This window comes from Lithohypha guttulata (assembly GCF_036872675.1).
Source record: "Lithohypha guttulata strain CCFEE 5908 chromosome Unknown scaffold_3, whole genome shotgun sequence".
In the NCBI taxonomy this organism is placed as follows: Eukaryota; Fungi; Ascomycota; class Eurotiomycetes; order Chaetothyriales; family Trichomeriaceae; genus Lithohypha; species Lithohypha guttulata.
Window position 1 is genome coordinate 1,391,285 of NW_027042752.1, and position 20,514 is coordinate 1,411,798.

At 49.0% G+C, this 20,514-nt stretch overlaps 8 protein-coding genes across 8 annotated transcripts; 5 read left to right on the plus strand and 3 right to left on the minus strand.

Moving 5' to 3' along the window:
* Nucleotides 1–1,437: 1,437 nt before the first annotated feature.
* CNA1 (3',5'-cyclic-nucleotide phosphodiesterase (PDEase) (3':5'-CNP)) lies at nucleotides 1,438–3,091 on the minus strand (the record flags this gene model as incomplete). Its single annotated transcript, XM_064898639.1, has 2 exons — nucleotides 1,438–2,924; nucleotides 2,974–3,091. 2 exons carry the CDS (start codon nucleotides 3,089–3,091, stop codon nucleotides 1,438–1,440), a joined length of 1,605 nt encoding a protein of 534 aa, XP_064754596.1.
* Nucleotides 3,092–3,777: 686 nt separating this feature from the next.
* Nucleotides 3,778–4,281, plus strand: LTR64_004293 (uncharacterized protein; the record flags this gene model as incomplete). The annotated part of the gene is made up of 1 exon (XM_064898640.1): nucleotides 3,778–4,281. One exon carries the CDS (start codon nucleotides 3,778–3,780, stop codon nucleotides 4,279–4,281), a length of 504 nt encoding a protein of 167 aa, XP_064754597.1.
* A 3,011-nt stretch (nucleotides 4,282–7,292) lies between these two features.
* TRM6 (tRNA (adenine(58)-N(1))-methyltransferase non-catalytic subunit trm6) lies at nucleotides 7,293–9,310 on the plus strand (the record flags this gene model as incomplete). Its single annotated transcript, XM_064898641.1, has 2 exons — nucleotides 7,293–7,378; nucleotides 7,483–9,310. 2 exons carry the CDS (start codon nucleotides 7,293–7,295, stop codon nucleotides 9,308–9,310), a joined length of 1,914 nt encoding a protein of 637 aa, XP_064754598.1.
* A 329-nt stretch (nucleotides 9,311–9,639) lies between these two features.
* ARC18 (subunit of the Arp2/3 complex) lies at nucleotides 9,640–10,259 on the minus strand (the record flags this gene model as incomplete). Its single annotated transcript, XM_064898642.1, has 2 exons — nucleotides 9,640–10,157; nucleotides 10,208–10,259. 2 exons carry the CDS (start codon nucleotides 10,257–10,259, stop codon nucleotides 9,640–9,642), a joined length of 570 nt encoding a protein of 189 aa, XP_064754599.1.
* Nucleotides 10,260–10,714: 455 nt separating this feature from the next.
* Nucleotides 10,715–11,960, plus strand: RFC3 (Subunit of heteropentameric Replication factor C (RF-C); the record flags this gene model as incomplete). Its single annotated transcript, XM_064898643.1, has 2 exons — nucleotides 10,715–10,848; nucleotides 10,895–11,960. 2 exons carry the CDS (start codon nucleotides 10,715–10,717, stop codon nucleotides 11,958–11,960), a joined length of 1,200 nt encoding a protein of 399 aa, XP_064754600.1.
* Nucleotides 11,961–12,338: 378 nt separating this feature from the next.
* Nucleotides 12,339–13,285, minus strand: LTR64_004297 (uncharacterized protein; the record flags this gene model as incomplete). Its single annotated transcript, XM_064898644.1, has 3 exons — nucleotides 12,339–12,377; nucleotides 12,422–13,186; nucleotides 13,235–13,285. The coding sequence occupies 3 exons, from the start codon at nucleotides 13,283–13,285 to the stop codon at nucleotides 12,339–12,341; spliced, it is 855 nt and encodes a 284-aa protein (XP_064754601.1).
* Nucleotides 13,286–14,621: 1,336 nt separating this feature from the next.
* Nucleotides 14,622–16,360, plus strand: LTR64_004298 (uncharacterized protein; the record flags this gene model as incomplete). The annotated part of the gene is made up of 4 exons (XM_064898645.1): nucleotides 14,622–14,951; nucleotides 15,046–15,092; nucleotides 15,198–15,638; nucleotides 15,688–16,360. 4 exons carry the CDS (start codon nucleotides 14,622–14,624, stop codon nucleotides 16,358–16,360), a joined length of 1,491 nt encoding a protein of 496 aa, XP_064754602.1.
* Nucleotides 16,361–16,608: 248 nt separating this feature from the next.
* LTR64_004299 (putative NRPS-like protein biosynthetic cluster) lies at nucleotides 16,609–20,448 on the plus strand (the record flags this gene model as incomplete). The annotated part of the gene is made up of 2 exons (XM_064898646.1): nucleotides 16,609–16,633; nucleotides 16,907–20,448. 2 exons carry the CDS (start codon nucleotides 16,609–16,611, stop codon nucleotides 20,446–20,448), a joined length of 3,567 nt encoding a protein of 1,188 aa, XP_064754603.1.
* Between the last annotated feature and the right edge of the window lie 66 nt (nucleotides 20,449–20,514).

The following is a 20,514-nucleotide window of genomic DNA, read 5'->3' on the forward strand; positions in this document are numbered from 1 at the left end:
TTTTGGCAAAGAGAAGGACTACAAAGATTAGTGCCATGTAAAGCATCGTCTCTGGAGTCCTACCCGAGCAATGCACCAATCTTCAAAGCAGAACGATCAACCTTTTTCAAACCCACATTGAGAACGCCCAAAAAATGATCAGTGGCTCGCTCGAACGCTGCAAAAGTGAGAGACACTTTAGGTGAAGCAACAGCTTCGACGAAGCCCACTTCACCACTAGGTCAGCCTATTCTCGGGAGACAGTCGCAGTTCACTTGAACCGCAATCGAGGGTAGCTAATTGAGCGGAGCCAAGTTTGAGGTCGCTGGAGCTTCAGGAGATCCAGTGCGGGAGGCATGAGCCGCCGACCGTAGTTAGTTAGCGAGTTGCCTGGCAACGATCTCGCGTCCATTTCGCGTCTCTCGCGTTCAGCTTTTCCTCATTGCCTTTCCACTGTCCTCATCAAGTCGAGATCAGCCCGAACTCCGGTTATAAACACCATGACTGGCAGCTCGATATACTCCCAGTTGATGCCTCGACCTGAACAAGAAAGAGATTTGTCAATATTGCAACGTACCCGTGATCGTGATGCTTGACTGACCGGTCGCTGCCTCGGAAGTCGTTCTGGCTATTACAGTCTTCCTCTGTGGTGTTTGGCTGAAGCCTGCTCGAGCTGATGGCGAATACAGCTTGAGCACATACGATAGTCCACATCCCGTTGAAAGTTCTTACACGAAGCCATGCCACAGGCACACTCCTCGTTCCGACCCATGGGCGAGGTCTTTCGCCACTCCTCCAGGTTGCACGACGCGCATTTGCAGATTGAGGCACCAACAACAGAATCATATGCTTACCACGTTCCATAGAACAATGCAGTACAGGATAACCGACAAAGTTCAGTGTTTAGTGCCACGCGTGCCTTCACGGTATTTGCTCCTACTTCGAGCACACACCACAGTACATAATTATCCATCGTGTCTCACAGCATGAAAACAACTCACAATCAGATGCTCTTCTGGGGGTCAAGATTGGCAAAAGAAAGAATTTATCTCTTCTGAGGAATTTCCATTGATTTTGCACAGCTACCTGTGCATGCCTGGGGCAAGAACAGCTAGGCAGTACCCAGGCAGAATCTCCACATCAACCACAGATTGCGTACTACATGGCCTATTGGTTCTCGTTGCCTCGTCATGAAAACCTATCTCAAGGGCGCGAGATTGATCCGACAGGAACGCGTCGTGTCATCCTGTCAGTCCTGCAGATGCTGCCGCTCTAGGTCACTTGCCATCCCATCGAGTTGATTACGTACGTATCCACTGCCCTCTCTACTACGGTTCTGATGATGCTGAGATGAATGAGCGCGACCCTCTCAGTCCGCTGTACGTCTACTACCCTTTGGATGCCGGGCACCACTGTGGTTCGTTAGCAGACTTCACCACCTTACGATCGAAGTTGTACTCACAAACTAATCCGTCTCGCCACGCCTTGCAAGACTTGGTCATTATCAGCCTCTCGCGCAGCCCTCTCCAAAGCCTTCTTTCGATCCTCCGCACTCTTCTTCTCGATCTCCTCATGACTGGGAGGTAAATGTTCATTTTGTAAGTCGACCTTTCGTGCATCTTCAAAATTGTGAATGGCCTGCTTGATGCCCTCAGCACCCAGCATAAGAGTGCCAGCAGGTAACCGACCACCAGACGCTGTTTTGAGCTCAGTGACACGCTCCGACTCTTCTCGCAGAACCTGGAAAACACGAGAGAGCCGACCTATGGCCAGAATTTTGTTCTTAATTGCACGACGCTTAGCCTCCGTTGACTCGGCGTCTGAAAGCGCAGGCGAGGCTGGACCGGATAGAGGTGTCTCGTCCTCCAACTCTTCCTTGGAGCATGTATTCAAAATCGCGATAAGCATGTCTGTGATCTTCTCTCCAACAAATGGTAGCGACCAGGTAAATACGTCCATGAAATTCGGTAGCCAATACGGATGTGGTGTGCAGTTGAATTGTCTGATGTTCATCACGTTGTTCTCGTACTTTAGCACAGCTGCCTTGTTGTTGTAGACGTCCAGATAGTTGGGCGCCGAGAATATCGTCATTACACTTGGGAAGCCAGTAGTTCGGGTTTTACGATACATTCTGTAGCCAGCATCTTGCGCTTCGTGGGCGCGAATGACCGAGAGCAGATTGTTCTTCTCTAGGAAATTGCAAGCAGCTGGATATGAGAAGAAGTACGAACAGCCACGTACGTGGTTGTGGACGAAGAACTCTCCTGTCTTTTCTTGACCAAACTCTTCCAGTGGATCTGCCCAGAGAATGTCGCACATAAGACCATGGGTGGGTGGCTCACGGAACCGATCAATGTTCTTGATATCATCGAGCGTGTGTAATTCAGGACTGAGGCCGCCGTGTATACAAAGGAACTGCTTGTTCATGACAGCCGCCAGTGGCAATGCGCAGAAGGAGTCCATGCATGCATCGTAAACTTTTTCCGAGTATTTGTGCTTGCATTCGAGCTTGAAGGTGAAGTAATCGGTCAAATGCCGGCATTCGTGGTTACCTCTCAGTAGCCAGAGGGTATTGGGGTACCAGATCTTAAGGGACCACAGGTATAGCACACATTCGATACTGAAATAGCCTCGATCCACGTAGTCGCCCAAAAACAGGTATCTGGTCTCTGCTGGATCACCACCAACCTCGAACAACTTCATCAGATCGAAATATTGACCATGTACATCGCCACAGACCGTAATGGGCGCATCCATCTCTAGCAGATTGGGCTCTGCTTTTAGCAGTTTTGCACCTTCGTTTATGATAAATAGCGCTTGCTCTTCGGTCAGCCTTCCTTCTCGAATGAAGTGCTGCTTCAAAAACGCTAGGTTTGGCTTTTTGCGATCGGCAGAGGAATAGAACTCGTCGTCGGTAGGTACTCTCATAGCAGGAGCCTGAACATCTACTCTTTTGTCAACGTGAAACTGGCACTCTTGCGTAATACGCCATACCTTTGCAGACTCTTTCCTGCGTGCTCACTTGAGAGCCATCCTCCATGGTATGTAGCGTGAAATCGATATCAGGTACAGGCTTGCGGTTCACCACCGCTTGTTTCATGTATGTTTCCATGATTGTTGCTTGAGGCGCACCAGGCGCAGGTATAAGATATACGAGAAAACCGATATGTTAGGTGGACTGGACAAGGACCGTGGTAAGTGAAGTGTCTGGTCTGTAACGTGTGGTGGTGGTAGGTAAATTGCCTGTTAGTAGGCTATTCCAGCAAATACCAAGCAGACGTCAGATCCCAAGGCTTTAGACGCTTGCGAGGGGCTAGAATAGGAACACTCGAGGCTTTTGAGGGTGGCAAGAAGATTATTGGCAAACAAACAACTGCTCAAGATCTGTCCCACTCTGCGGTATGGCGAAAAGAGCTAATCTATACTGCTGACGATGAGCACAAAGAATACTGCTTGTCACACTCTATGCTCAAACGGTGCAGCTGAAAGAAGTAGGCGATTATCGTAAACCTTATTGCAGGTGTGGGCTTGCGCAAGCCACTCTGCTGCCACCGAAACATCCCTGGAAATCCTCAAAAGCCCTTGGCGAACTGCCTCTCTGGGGGCTGAAAGTAAGCACGAGCACGTGCTGGATATTCGTGGTAGAACTAGAAAGAATTGCCGGGCAAAAGTACAGATATACCACGTCGACGGCAACCAGAAATTCTATCATATCGTGAGCCTCGAAACGACTTCCAACGTCGATGAGTCGGCCGTCCATGGACACTCTCCCACTACCTCCCAAAGTCTGCTTACAAGATGTTCGATACCCATAAGCCACATCCTCTGCTAGCTCAGGTCCCGCTAACAATCAGTCCCTTTGTCCAGATACCGGTTGCTGTGACTCTCCCGTACACTTTCAGGACTGTGCCAACTTCCCTCCCTCCATCTGTCTTGGCTGACGACTCCAATGGGGACAAGCCAAAGTATGTCAAGTCGTCCAGTGGCCATGCTGCTCACCCTGAAGACATTATTAATTCATGTAAAGCTCTAAGTGATCATATCGCAAAGTCCGCCGCTGATGCACAGAAAAGTATCCAGGACTGGGAAAGACAGATCAGAGAGCGGGACTTGGCGGAGAAGCGGAGGGTTGCTCCTGGCTGGCTGGATCGAGAAGAAAAGTTGCTTCAGCCAACAACGTCAGCAAAGAACCAAGACCTTTTGAGCGAGGAATCAACTTCTAATATCGCAGCGCCTGCAATGTCACCTAGTCGAGAGGGTGAGGAGCTTGATCGAGCTTTTGGTCAGCTCAGTACAAAGTGACTGTTCTACAGGCACTTGCGGCATGGTCTTCTACGGACAGAAATATCTAGCAGAAATTCGAATCAACAAGATGGTTTCTTTTTGTACTATTCCACACAAGACAATACCTCTTGCGAAAATCTACCAGAAGTCACCTTATACGCCCACCCTGTCTCGACGCTTGTGAAGGAAACAAAACAGCTGTGAAGATGTCTTCCGGATGCTGCTTGGCACTTATGGCAAGCACAACAACAAACACAACCAGAGATTCCAGGTATATCGGTATGGCAGTTCATCTCTTCTGAATCACATCCTGGCTTTCCACAACAGGCAAAAACTTACAGTCTTACATCTCGGGAAGAGTAACGCTGCATTACAACTCTTGAACAACTGTTCATAGCCTCAGATAATGCTTGCAAAGACCAGTCCAACCTCAGCCTCACCCATCCGAAACAAACCACAGCCATCTCCATGTCTGCCTGCATTGTCCTCGTGACTTGCTTTGGACTCTTCATAGTCTGCCTCAACATCTTCTTTTGGCTCTACCAGCGATCTGCTACGACCGACAGACTATACCCACCAGATGAGACTAATATCAGTGACCTGGAAAATGAATCAGGAGAAGTGCTAATTCACAACGGCGCATTGGGAACAAGACACGACTATACCTCTACCCATGGATTTGGGCCTTCTTCTCCTCGCTCCTATCGAACAGGAGATACTTATGGCCAAGCCCTGAGATTTCCCCAATTCATAACCAGCACTACCACGACTTTGGATTCATCTGACAGAGTGCGCGTCTCATCTCCAAACATTCATACTCCCTTGCTCGAAGATCGAGGTAGGCCACGAACTGCTCGCCTCTTGAGCCCATTGGCTCGATCTGCAGGTGGATCGACATCAACTGCACGGAGTGATACGAGCGGCCATACCTCTGCTCGTGATAGTGCAACCAACAGAACTGTGTCAACCCGATCCAGCCATGACAGCATGATGTTCGCAATGGAATAGAACGCTAGTTGAAGAGTGGACACGCCCGACCTTGACGGCAATTCAGAAAGAAAGAGAGAAAAGGAGAAAAAGAGAGGGAAAGGGGCTGGTGGTAGACTATTCGACCACGACTGCACATCGTTCCAGCCTTGGCATTACCATGGAATCGGTACACCTTCGTGTGCGAGGGCAATCTAAACCACAGCACGAGAAGAAATCAACAGTCTTGTTGCTCGGGACACGTCGGTCCACCCTAATGCATTAGCAACCCCTGGCACCAATAAAGGAAGTCACGCTCGCTCAGGTGCTCGGATACAGTATTGGCACCTGAGAGCAAGAATCGCCATAAGAACGCTACGCAAGGCACAAACAGGAATATCGGTCCTCAAACTCTCAAGTAGAGGCTGTCGAGCTGTCAAAGCTTCTTTTTGAGTACTTGATAGCGGTCCTAAATTGAATCTGAATCGGATTCTGTCCCCACCTACCATCACTATGAAGTCGTCTTTGCGATCTAGGTTCTGCTTTGTACACCAACGATTCTAATTATGATTAGTATGCAATCTTTCGTGATCATGACATTCAGACAATCTCTGTCTTGGTTCATGGCTCAATGCAGTTGCCTCCTCACAGCTTTAAAACTCCGACCTTATCCTCTATACTCCTTCCATCGCCGCTTTTCATAGCCATAACCTGGTCTCCGTCCTTGTGCCAAATATCGGTAGCAGTCTGATCGATCCCACCAACAACGTGCTTCAAGTAATGTATGACTTTTTTTCTGAGCACTACTAACCGCGCCTCCTGACTTGGCCAGTCGTCTCCACCAACATCGTGTATCGCATTCAATATGACAGCAGATTCATCATGTATTGAGGCACCTGTCTCATCGCGTGTCACGTCCTTCCAACGTGCCAGAAGCGCTTTCTGACCGATCTTTCCAGAAACATTCCCATCTGAATCAGACATGAGGACAAGTACAGACTGCACGTCTCTTGCTCCATCACCTGTGGGTCGATTTAGCACTCGGTTCCGTCCAATACTGCCAAATGTCCTTCTTAAGGTTGAGTCGCTCAAATCGCTGGAAAAGAAGTCTTCAACACTAGGATTGGCTGGACTTTCTGGACTAGCGAGGCTCAGAAATCGAGCTATACTGACTGGGACAAGTCCGAGAAGCGGTCTTATGAGGTTGAGTGGCAATACGACGTCACGTCTCTCGTGCTCTGCTGTCGCATCCACGATCTTCATGATTGAGTCGTAGGCTTTCTTTGCTTCTGGTCCTTCATCAATGGTATGGTTTATTGCATCGCGATCAGACACGGGTGCTTGTAGAATAGCTCCTTGTACCACTGGTCGAGCGGGCTTTCTGTCGCTCGGCGGATTGGGTGCTGTGAGGTAGCGCATCACATCCTGACAGCCAGTACTGTGTCCCATAAGCACGACGTCTAGCCCTGAGTTTTTGAATAGCTTGTCACGTAAAAAGTTAGTGCATATAGCTATCTCTTCTATATCTCGGTCAATGTCGAATATTCCCCATGAACGACCTTGGGAAGACAATTGGATGTGCATTACTCGCCATTCTTGTGTGCTGTGTAGTGGGAAGAGAGCGGCCAGGTCAGTCACGTATTGTGGTAGATTGAAGGTGTCGAAAAGACCGCCAACAAACAGGAGCACATGTTTGGGAGGTGGATGACTACCAGAAGAGCGTGGCAGATGCTCAAAAAGATTGAGGTTGCGACCCTCATGATACACGTGCAAAGCTCCTTCGGTCATCTCGACAACATTCGTTCTTCGATCACAATATGGTAGAGTTGATTTGGGTCCATCTGGTGAGGTTATAGACTGGCATGTTTATGTGGAGAGGTACCCCGTGTGCCCGGGTGACTTTCCTTCCGCAATACAACGAATAAATGTGTTGATCAAAATGTCGCAGAGACCTCGAGTCAATTTACCAGTGTGTCGCTAATATCCATGCCACGACGATGCTCGTCACTGATAGTCCCAGCTCTTAAATCAAATTTCCATTCAAAGTCAAGATAAAAGTGACTATGTTCGACAAAATCCAATTCCCACAATATGTGGCCTTACGACTACCTTCTGGCACTGTCAAGGTCGAACAAATAACGCCTAACACGTAGGTCCACACGATGTCGACTTTGGTCAGGCACTGTAAGCTCTGCTTCATGATCAGTGCATTATCAGTAATGCGCAATGGAAAAGGCTGACTTTTTATGACAGCTTGATTAGTTTAGGAAAATATGGCTCGTTCCATTCCAATCAGATCATTGGTCGACCATATTACTTGACCTTTGAGACTTTGGACCGCGCAGAGCAGAAGGACGGACGGGATCTTCGCGTGGTCAAAGCCTCGGAAATCCATGCTGAGACAATCCTCGAGGAAGCAGAACCTGATCTAGGCGAAGATGATTCTGTATCAACGCCTAATGCTGGTCAATTCGATGAATATGGCCTGCCACTCACAACCGACAAATCCAACGTCAACATCATCGACGATCCGAACAATCAAAAGCTCACATACGACGAGATAGAGGCGTTGAAGTCGGACAAAATGTCCAACCCCAAAGAACTCATCACGAAAATCATGGCGAACCACGCTCAGCTCGATCAGAAAACTGCATTCTCCTTGGCAAAATATACCTTACGAAAGCAGAAAAAGTACATGAAAAGGTTTACTGTCATACCGCTTGATGTCTGTGCACTAACCACTTTCCTTATGGAGGAGAAGGATTTCACCAGAATCTTAGAGATCAGGAACGAGACGTTAGGCTTGATGGGTAGTTGGGCGAACGTTCATGCATCTGGGCCAGCATTAGAGCAGGAAGAATCTAGGTGCCGATATTTAATGGTCGATGATACAGGTGGTCTGCTGGTTGCCGCTGTCGCAGAACGGATGGGGATACTACATCATCAACAACCCACTCAGAGTGAACCCAGTCCTACTCACCCACACAAGCCCAAGGTAGAAGGAGTGCCCACCGAGATGCAAGATGAAGCACAAATTGAGGCGCCGTCTATTCAGCGTCCTCGAAGACAACGTTACGATCATACGCTTGCGACCTCAAATACGATTACTCTCGTTCATGCAAATCAGCAACCGAACCTTTCCCTTCTCCGATATTTCGCCTTCGATCACACACAGCCCCCTTCATCCGTGGAACCAAACCCTCATCAGCTGCATACACACCTACAAACATTGACCTGGCTCCAACTCCTGCAACCCGAAGCCGACAGTACTTACTCGTCTGAACCACCAGTTCGTACTTCCGAAGAACTCAGTGCACTAAAACCAAATCACCGCTCCAACTACTATCGTAAGCGGAGAAGATGGGCCCGAACGAAGCAGGTAGTCGATACAGCGCGTGCCGGAGGCTTCGACGGGCTGATAGTAGCGACTTACATGGATCCCATCAGTGTGCTGAAGCATCTTGTGCCACTGCTCAGGGGTGGGGCACAAGTTGTCGTCTATTCGCCGACTATTGAGCCACTGATGGAGGTTTGCGATGTATACTCTACTGCGAGACGAACAGCGTATTTGCAAGAGATGCGCAGAAGACAAGCGTTGAGCTTGGATGGGACGGCTGATGAGACGAAGGAAACATCACAGAAAGAGGACAACACTGGTAGAATGGAAGTAGGAGACGAGGACGATAAAGCAAGAGCCGATGAAACAAGGGATACAGCGTCCGGGCAGGAACTTCCCGTGCTTGACGATGCTCGCTTCCCAGCTGATCCAACGTTGTTATTGACCCCTGCACTTCACCACTCCTATGCTCGACAGTGGCAAGTATTGCCAGGACGTACACATCCTTTGATGACGGCGAAGGGAGGCGCAGAAGGTGGATATGTTCTAGTGAGCACAAGAGTCATTCCATTACAAGGTGTAATTGTACAAGCTCGTGGTAAGCCGGGACGAGCGAAGAAGAGGACTGGAGCTGGACTTGACCAGGCCACATCTGCAGGCACACCCATTGATAATGGTAACAACGACAATTTGGGGGGACAGGCATCGAAAAGAACAAAGGTGGAAAACGACACGGCGGCATGACATTGTATTGGCCTCGGTGGACTAGACCAGGAAGATGCGTTTTGGGCTGGCGACGGCCTGCCTGCTATATCTTATGTCCGAGTGACGGCAGATAGACGATAACTTGGCGAGGGTGCCATGACCATATGCCGTAGTGGCCGTGCTGTACAGAGTTGAACGCCTTACTGATGGTGTAGGCCTTCTATACGACCTCAAAGACATGCTTGCGATCCTCAACCACAACCCAAGTATGACGAACTGCCCTACTCCGTCGCAAATCGGAGGTAGTGTTGATGTGATCTATATGGCTGCTCGAAGTTCGTGGACGATTTTCGGTACATGTTCACGCTTCAAAGATTCTTGCCCATAAACTTACGCTTCGCGAAGCTCATCCAGAACTTGTTAGGTACTCCTGTACCGTCCGCGTACAGACGGGCATGTAATCTCTGCGCTAGCTCCTGCCGTACTTGACTTAAATATTGCCTCTGCGTTTCCGCATCTTGTCGATCTCTAGGACCCTCATATGCCTGGTTCAGAGGAAAGCCGGGCTCCCCTGGTAGGCTGAAATGTTCAAGTGCGAGGTTGATCAACGCCTTTTCTGCTGATTTTGGGTCTTGATTCGGTTTTACTGTAGTCAAACACTGAGACAAGAACAGTATGCAGTATATTAGATGCCTGTCCGCAGGACCCTGTATCTCGAAATTTCGGAAGAACACATTCGCTCGAAAGAGTGATAGAGACTCATCAAGGATGTCGTAGGACTCTGACTCTGGGTCCACGTCAAGAGGGTCGCTGCCGGCTGGTAGAGTGGGGAGAGCATAGGCTGGTCCGCGAGTTCTGGTTCTCAGAGGTAATAGAGGAAAGTTGCCTAAGAGACATAAGTACATGCGGCCAGCAAGAGTGTTTCAGTGAGCGCACCTAGAAGCTGAACACCTTGGTCACCTAGGAAGACCGAGTGATATGCTGGCATGACTGGACAAGAGTATGGCTCGGGCTCTGTTCCAATTCCGCTTTCTGCTATCAACTGGGCTCAACGACCGTGTTCATTCGGAAATGCTCAAGTGCGCGAGGCAGGTGCATAACGGCACGACTTCGGAGGACGCGTGGGGTTGTGCAAAATGACGTAAACGTGATTCAAGTGCTACCAGAACTGACCGACTCGAAAAATAGAAAACGGCTATAATGCGGCAAAAGTGTACTGCTCATATATAGGCATGCTTAGGATCAGCTTACGGGTGTGGCCAAGCCTAACACGAACCACTAAACTTGAGACTTCTACACCGCGACTTTAGGACGCGTTTCAGACGACGCGTCGAACAATAATGGGCTTGCATATCGGAAAGAGTGATGCAACTGTCTTTTAGGTCGCTGGTCCTTCAGCTGCACTGATCTCCACTATACACAGTGAGCCTCCTGCCTAGCACGATGTCCGACTTCGAGGATGAAATGGACGTTGACGTCCCTCGCAAGGACATTCATTTCAGTGCAGACGGACATGCTGGCAAGCAGAAACGGGTGGTGGCCGATCTTCCAGTAGAGATCGGTGACAGTCTGCCATGGTGCGTCTGATTCGCGGTCATAATGCTTTAACTAAGAATTATACAGGGTTGAGAAGTACCGCCCGAATACCCTAGACGATGTCTCTGGTCACCAAGATATCCTCGCAACCATCAATAGATTTGTCGAGCACAATAGGTTACCACATTTATTGCTATACGGTCCACCAGGCACTGGCAAAACATCCACAATCCTGGCCCTTGCTCGTCAGATATATGGAACCAAGAATATGCGTCAGATGGTGCTCGAATTGAATGCATCTGACGATCGAGGAATTGATGTGGTCAGAGAACAAATCAAGACATTTGCCAGCACGAAACAGATATTCTCTTCATCTACGCAACAAGCTGCGACAAGTACAAAGTCAGGTTTAACCGGTTTCAAGCTGATCATCCTGGACGAGGCCGATGCTATGACTTCAGCCGCTCAAATGGCTCTTCGCCGCATAATGGAGAAGTACACAGCTAACACTCGATTTTGTATTATTGCAAACTACACTCACAAGCTGTCGCCTGCTCTCCTTTCTCGATGTACTCGCTTTCGATTCTCCCCTCTAAAAGAAGTAGATATTCGTCGCAGTGTTGACGTGGTTGTTGCAAGAGAAAGTGTCAATATCGCACCGGAAGCTATTGACTCCCTGGTATCGCTTTCGAAAGGGGACATGCGGAGAGCCTTGAATGTGCTACAAGCTTGCCACGCTGGATCTAGGCCGTTGCCTGTGAAAGGACAGCCGCCGTTGAAGGACTCAGAGATAACATACGAATTGATCACGAATGACACGATATACAACTGTATCGCGGCACCACATCCGGAAGACATTAGAACGATCATGACTACGTTACTAGAGACAGCAGACATCACCTCCTGTCTAAACACTGTCAACGCTTTGAAGTCAAGTCGAGGTTTGGCGTTAGCAGATATTTTGACCAATCTTGCAGACCAATTGCAAGAGCTGGACGTCCCTGCTGCCACCCGAATAACTTGGCTCGAAGGACTTGCGGAGATTGAATTCAGGCTCAGCGGTGGAGGCAGTGAAAGTGTACAGACAGGAGGTATGGTCGGTGTTGTGAGAAACGGCGCTGATCTTGCAGGATCAAAGGGCTTGAAGGCTTAATTACGAAACTCAAGACACGATACTTGAGACTGAACTTTTCTGAGCAGGAGGTCGTCAACTGCGGCTAACGAGGCCCAACGTGCAAGTGCACGAAGCAATAAGTCTGAAAGCCTGTTTACCTTGTTATCCGAGTCGAATATCAACGCTCTGCCACACAAACTCCCACGCATCGTGCAGCCTAGACGTCTAGCATGTGCTGAAACAACTATGGTCGGCCTAACCTCATCACTCTAGAGTCCACCAGTCTTCGAATGGTACTCTGACTGACCTTCCACGGCTTACCGCTACACATGTGGGAACGCAAGAGCCAAGTGTGTCAAGCGATGAGCATCAGGACAGTCTACTCTTGTACCATGAGTGACGAATATGCTGCGTTACTCACTCTTCACCGACACATCTGGTTATCTCGACAGCGTCCTATGGCCGTTAGTGAGTGGAGCTCCGACATGGACTTGACTTACCGGTACGCCTTCTGGCTCAAAGCTTTTTACAAGTTTGCTCTCATAGATGAGATTGGGGTTTCCAACTCGAGTTTCGTCAAGCTTGGCATCACCCTCGCGCTTGGCATACTGCTTAGAGGTTCTGTCCTCGAACCTCTTGTCCACCCCATTCACTGACTCGCCTTTAGAAGCACTGCGCTTTTGCTCGCATGTGCTACGAACGTATTCGAGGTATGGTGGATTGCCTGGAGCAATAACGTTATCGGCGGCTAGTACCGATCCTGGACCTACAAGTCCAAGCTCTTCACAAAGTTTCAAATCTGTTGTGTAGGCTGGTTTGTAATGGTCCAAGAACATCATATCGATTCGTTGAACAGTACCGTTTGCGTGAAGGCGCTTGATCGCTACATCACTCGACCCGACAATGACCTTCACCAGGTCGCTGAGGCCTGCAAGATCAACGAGCGATGCAATGACAGCAGCAAATTCAGGATTTCGTTCCAGACTGAAATACTTCTTGCCACCAGCTTTCCTCACTGCCTCTCCGAAGAGAATGCAAGAGTATCCAATATATCCTCCCAACTCTACCATCACTTGCGGCTTGACTTCAGCGATCAAATCTGTAACGATTCTGCCTTTATCCTCACCTACGTTCATGAGGTATTTTTGAGTTCTAGCATACTCGTCGATTGCTGCGAGGACCTTTTCAGGATTGCCTCTAATTTCTTCGATATTTGGCTTGCCATACACAAAATGCAGGAGCTCGATTTCACGACCGTCGTCGAACTTGTTTATGTTAGCGACTAGAGCTCAGGGGAAGTCCACTTTCCATACAAACACCTCCTGCTTGGCCTGGTATTTTTTCGATGATTCTAATTCTGCCATGTTTGTTACGGGTTCGACAACTTCTTTGTACAATCAGCTACGAGTTACCGTAATACAGCTACACGTATGTCTCCCGGCTCAGGTCTCTGTAAAATTCATCACAGCATCTCTCAGACAGAGCATTGAATATCACATGCATCATTCTGCTTGGTTTCGCGACCGTTGTCGGCCTGCTTCGCTTGTAGCAAGCCACAAGCATGCTGAGAGGACACGTTCACGCAAGCATGCCGAACATACCCAACAACTTGGAACTCAAAACATGTGAGGGGCTAGAATCCGCCGAATCATGAAAGTTTTGTAGAACCACAGCCAAGGATCTGCGTTTCGATGCACCAATGTCATTGCGGGTCTCGGAGGTCTAGCCCCACATCGGTAGCCCTCTGCAGGGCAAAAACATCATCACTCAAGGTTTACTGCCGCTGAACAGGTCACAGTATCGAGCTGATCACGCCATAATACCCACGTTGCTAGCTCGATTATGCAATACCCAAAGACATGCTCGCGTCGACGAGCAAATTTGAATGGCTATACGTGTTGTTCGACGTGCTATGCGGGAACACCTGGAAACAGGGTAAGAACCTTGAATTTTGGAGTTGCTAAAGGCTCCCACGACAGTATCTCATGTGTTCTGCATCACACGCACCAAGGTGTTGTATGCAGAGAACTTTTTCCAACGGCTCTGGTGGCTGTCAGGCACACAAAAATGTTCTAGATGTGACTGCACGTTGCTCAGCAAACCAACTCAATCTACCCGAAATCGCACTAAGATCTCGCATTTACGTCTTCACACCCCAGGAATCAACTTTCCGCCACGATCTACATCCCTACCACACACCTGTTGAAGGACGAATCAGGACGATGTGTTGACGTATTGCTGCTCCATACCATCCATCCACGCTTTCTACATCATTCTTCCAAGACATCATCATTGTGACTGGCTCAAATGCTAAGCAGCTACTACGACGCTTCCGGTACCTGTGTCTGCAGCTGGCCGTCGACTGTGCTCAGTGACGACCCTTTCACGATCGACTTATCAGAGCAACAAGTGGGGCACGTGGAACAGAGCTGCCCCATCTCCTTGGAAAAACTGAAATGAGGGTCCGAGACGTCTGGCCTGATTCCTCGGGCAAGGACGCCGTAGGTAGATTTGCATGCTTGGTGTAAACATGCCGTGAGTTAGATCTGATGCGGGTTGAAAAAAAGTATAGCCATTTATACCTGCGAGATCCCCCCTGATTGAGTCCTGTTCAATTCTGCAACCTCTACCTTTTTTCAACTTTTTTTTTTTTAGCACGAAAAGCTCATTCAACCGAGTCTCTTGCAATTACCATATACAATGTCTGACCTCAAAGCTACCGTTGACGAACGACCCGACGGCTTCCACGTCGAGGGTTATGAGAAGATCGAGTACGACTTCAAGTTCATCGACAATGTCTTCGACACTGGCAAGAGCGACCTAGCCGACTGCTATACCAAATGGGGTCGCTGCTTGGCTGTCATGGATACAAACATCTTCAATGTTTACGGTGATCAGATGCAAGAGTACTTTGACCATTATAACATCGATCTTGAGGTTCACAAGACCATGATCGGTGAAAAGGCCAAAAGCATCGATACCTTTTTGAGCATTGTTGACTCGATGACCAAATTTGGCATTTACCGAAAGGTGCGTAATACGGAGATCTTTTCCCACGGGCCCAGCCGACAGCCGCCTGAGTCGCCATCACGTCCCTTGCAGAATACGCTAACTCTTGCTGCAGGAACCTGTCCTTGTTGTCGGCGGTGGACTAGTTACTGATGTTGCTGGGTAAAAATTACCATTGCCAAAGATAACTTCAAGGCACTCTGACCCGAATACCCCCTCTTTGCGGTGCAACCCGTTGATAACAGTATACTAACCTCTCATCTACAGATTCGCCTGTGCTGCTTATCGCCGCAACACCAACTACATCCGTATCCCGACCACTGTTATCGGTCTTATCGACGCTTCAGTCTCCATCAAAGTTGCCGTCAACTATGGCAACTACAAGAACCGACTGGGTGCTTACCATGCACCCATGAAGACATTCTTGGACTTTACCTTCCTCCGATCTCTGCCCGAAGCCCAAATTCGAAACGGATTTGCCGAGCTTATCAAGATCTCCTCTTGCGCCCACTTGCCTACCTTTGACCTGCTCGACAAATACTGCGAGCAGCTCATCTCCACTGGGTTCGGACGAAGTGATGGTGCATCTGCAGAGGTCAAGAAGGCTGCAGACACGATCAACAAAGCAGGCATCTACGAGATGTTGAAGCTTGAAACTCCTAACCTCCACGAGATTGGACTTGACCGAGTAATTGCATATGGCCACACGTATGTTGTGATCCTGCACTAGTTCCCAAACATCATTAACACGAGATAGATGGTCACCACTACACGAACTCGTTCCCGAAGTTCCTCTCCGACACGGTCACGCCATCTCCATCGACATGGCTTACTCGGCAACCTTGGCCAATATCCGAGGTCTACTGAGCGACGAGGAGCACAAGAGAATACACAACCTGTTCTCTAAGGCTGGCTTGTCTATGGATCACCACGATTTCAACGAAGACATCTTGGACAAAGCCACCACAGCCATCCTCAAGACACGAGACGGTAAGCTGCGAGCTGCTGTACCAAGCCCTCTAGGCTCTTGTGTCTTCCTTAACGACGTCTCTATGGACGAGATGTATGCTGCTCTCCGCAAACACAAGGAGATCATGAAGAACTACCCTCGCAATGGTGAGGGTCTTGAGGCATTTGTCGATTCTAGCGATACTGGTTATACCATGAACGGTATCGCCGCAGAGTTCACTAAGAACAAGACGAACGGTGGCTCGAAGACCAAGGTCATTAACGACGACGTAACCAACGGAACTCAAGTAAACGGTGCCAACGGTGTCAACGGCTCACACGCCACCAACGGCACCAACGGTACCAACGGTACCAAGACCAACGGTGTTGCAGCTGCCAACAAGCACGCTACTGCACCAGAAGGTGTTGATGGTATGCAGAACGGCAATGCTAATACCGCCGTTACAAACGGAACACACTAAACATGCGACACTTATCGGATGGTGAGAAGGTGTTTTAGAGGAGCATAGAAGGGGAGGAAAAATTGAAAAAATATTCTCAGGAACACGTTCTAGATAGAAGTTCCGATTATCCATTATCAATCGCGCACTCTGGTAGTTGCAATATGACCGTAACTTGACGCGTCAAATCAGCCACTTCTTGATCACGCTTGCTTACTCTTTCCATCTTAGTATTCACTTGTATTGTTTCGTGCACACCTTGCGTCTACATGCCTCAAATCATGCTTCTTCGCGGTACGTCTCTGGAAAGCATGGCGCCCTACGCCTCTATGGGTAATGATGTCACTGAAGCAGCACCTTTGACAGAGTCGATTATACGAGCGTGCAAGAGTCCACAGAGTTTTTGACCTTCTCGAAATATTGTTGACTAGTAAGCCCCTCGTACTGCTAGCATGAATTCATTCATCCATCGAAAGCTACCATATCCAAATACCCATTTCTTAATTACTATAGTAGCTGCATTTCGTGATTCAAATGTATCAGCACCATAATTCTAAACAGTGATAGGCTATCCTGCAATGTCTTCACCAAAGACTAACTACTTTGTTTGCACTCTTGGCGAAGCAGCTCAACAAGATGTGCAAAGGCCCTTCTCAGACGTCAACCACTTGATCGATTTGCAGGCAAGTCAAAACTCAGACTTACCCGCCATTGGGTTTTATCGAACAACAAAGGAGTCCTCGCAATCAACACTCGATCCTCAAATCTTCACTTTCAAGGAGATTCGTAATGTTGTGTCAGCTACTGCAGCTCTGCTGTCGCAACAGCTTCAAGCGCCAGACACACAGACAGTGGGCATACTAGCCGATAGCTCTCCCGACTTCCTGTTTGCATGGCTGGGCTGCCTCTGGCTAGGACACCCGGTTCTTTTGATCGCGCCACAATGTTCGTCTTCGGCAATAGCACATCTTTGTCAGGCATGCAACGTATCAATTCTGCTCGTGGATGAAAAACACGAAGATTTAGCCAAGGCGGCATGTGAGATACCCACGGAGAATAACCACTTGAGCCACACGTCCCTACCCTCAACACCTCTCGATATTGGATCAGAAAAGAGGTCAAATGAAAGTCAGCAGCCTGCACGATCGAGTCAAAGGGATGATATAGCGTACTTGCACCATACGTCAGGCACATCTTCTGGGCTGCCGAAGCCCATACCTCAGACTCAAAATGGAGCGGTAGGTGTGCTGCCCGCCCTTGACGGCAAGAATCAGGCAACTTTCACAACCACACCACTCTACCATGGTGGTCCCGCTGACATATTCCGAGCGTGGACGAGCAGTGCTATGATATGGTTGTTCCCCAGTCAGTCCTTACCAATAACTGCCAAAAATGTCGTGCAATGCCTCGAAGTTGCGGAAAGGTCAGCAGCTCAGGGCACCACGCCGTCCGTCAAGTACTTCACATCTGTACCATACATACTACAAATGATGGCTGCAGATCCTGAAGGCTTGAAGCACCTGCAAGGCATGGACCTCGTAGGCGTTGGTGGCGCAGCGCTTCCTGCCGATGTTGGCGATCAACTTGTTCAGCAAAATGTCAACCTGGTATCACGCTTCGGAAGTGCAGAAGTTGGATTTTTACTCTCATCGCACCGAGAATATGAAAAAGATAAGGAGTGGCAATATCTACGCCAAAGTCAGAAAGTCACACAGATTGATTTCGAAGCACGAGACGAAGGATTACATGAGCTCATAGTCAAAGCAGACTGGCCACATATGGCAAAACGAAACCATGAGGACGGTTCTTACTCAACCTCGGATTTGTTTGCGAGGCATTCAAGCATAACGAATGGATGGAAATATCATTCCAGAGCAGACTCGCAGCTGACCTTAATCACAGGCAAGAAGTTTGATCCTAGTCCGTTAGAGGATGCTCTTGCTGCTAGCTCAACTCTACTGTCTAATGTGCTCGTTTTTGGTAACGGTCAACCTTATCCAGGTGCTCTTCTTTTCCGATCGAATGACGCTAAGGATAAAAGCGACTCGGATATCATCAATGAGATCGCGCCAAACGTCGAACGTTTGAACACTGAGAACCAGTCTCATGCACGGATACCACGCAGTATGCTGATACCGATGCCGTACGATGAATCACCCCTTGAGAAAAGCAGTAAAGGCACGATTCTCCGAAACAAGGCTGTCGAAAGATATGCGAGCAATATTGAACAATCATATAACGCAGTCCAGGTGGATGGTACTCAAGTATCTGATGAGAAAGTGCCGGAGACAATACTTGGCTTGATCGAAACGATTGTGGGCAAGGAGAAAGGTGCAGATTTGAGGCTCGATGTCGATCTCTTTTCGCACGGTGTAGATTCTGTCGCCTGCGTTCAGATACGGCATGGACTTCGACCTTTAGTTCCAAAAGAAACACAATTGCCTCTGACAGTTGTGGAGGACTCTGTGACAGTTGCAGGACTATCTGAAACGATCATAAAATTGCGCCACGGTCAAGCTGAGGACACAAAGAACGATCAACGGCATCGGATTGTTGATGTTGTCAAGGAGTTTACCAGACTAGATGATTCGAGACCTGTGGAAACAATGACAGACGGATTTACCACAGTCGTTGAGCCGCCAGGCAAGACGGTACTTCTGACGGGACCCACCGGTTCTCTAGGTTCGAATGTACTACACCAGCTTTTACGACGAACAGACATCAATCGCCTGTATCTCCTAGTCAGAGGCGCAACACCACAAGCAGCACGCGAACGTGTTGTCAAAGCGCTAACCTCCCGCAACTTGCCTCTTCCAGACGACTTTGACCAGAAAGTCACCATACTCCAGTGCAAACTATCAGATCCCGACCTCGGAATCCCTTTCTCGGACTACTCAACTCTCCAAAGCGACGTAGACATTGTCCTCCATCTCGCATGGTCCGTCAACTTCCTCCTCTCCCTCCAAAGCTTCACACCTCATTTCGCAGCTATCCAGAATCTGCTCAACCTCTGCCTATCCTCGACTCAACGCAGACCACCACGCCTCGTCTTCTGCTCCAGCGTCGCCGCCGTATCCAACGACCCATCCTTCACCACACCCAACACAACAAACGTCCCCGAGAACCTAATCGCAGACATCGCAGCCTCCAGCCAGACAGGCTACGGCCTCTCAAAACTAACAGCAGAACTCTGTCTCGCCCGAGCCGCCACGTCCATACCGTCCCTACGCAATCGCATCACCATCCTCCGTGTGGGCCAGCTCTCCGGCGATACAGAACACGGCATATGGAGTAAATCGGAAGCATATCCGCAGATCCTCGCGACCGCAAAGATCACAGATGGCACCTTACCAGATCTCGGATCGGAGGAAAAACTGACATGGTTACCCGTCGACGTCGCTGCGAAAGCATTTGTGGAAGCTAGTTTTGTGGAGTCCAGCATGATTGGAGGCGTGCCGACTGAGCATGTCAAGCATAAGCAGGGTGAGCAGCCGGAGATGGTAGCTCAGCTTACCAATGGAGCGAACGAGAAAGCAAAAGATACAATGACGATAGATATTGATGCCGTCAAGGTCTTACATCTCGTCAACCCTGACGCGGAGCGAACATTCACGGATTTCGTGCGTAAGTTGCAGACACTATTACAGAGCAACAACACCGAGAAAGATACGAAGTCAAGTCAGATCCGCCTCGTCCCAGCTCAAGAATGGCTACAGAAACTTGACCAGCTACAACAAAACAGCGAAAAATCCACCAATGGAGCTCAATCTCTGCTTCGTCTCCTCCCCTTCTGGAAACAGGCGTATGCAGGTAGGAAGCCATCATCAGCTAGTGATCCCTCACAATCAAGCGCCAAGGAGAAAGAAGGTAAAGCAGGATTGTTTTTCGATGTGCACAACTCACTGCTCGCGATGCCTACACTGACATATTGGCTTGGTCTCAGCACGGTTGAGGCCAGGAAGACGCAGGGCCAGGCGGAAGAAAGCTCGGGAGGTAGCGCTGCTGCAGCAGTGGTTCCTGATGGTGAAGAAGATAGAGGGTATAGTGAGCTGTTGAAGGACGATTATGTGTTGAAGATCTGGAATTGGGTGCGGGATAATGTACCATAGCCAGGTTGGGGGAAGGGAATATTTGAGGGAGGTATGTAGTGATTGAGGCAGGCGGTTGGGTTCGGA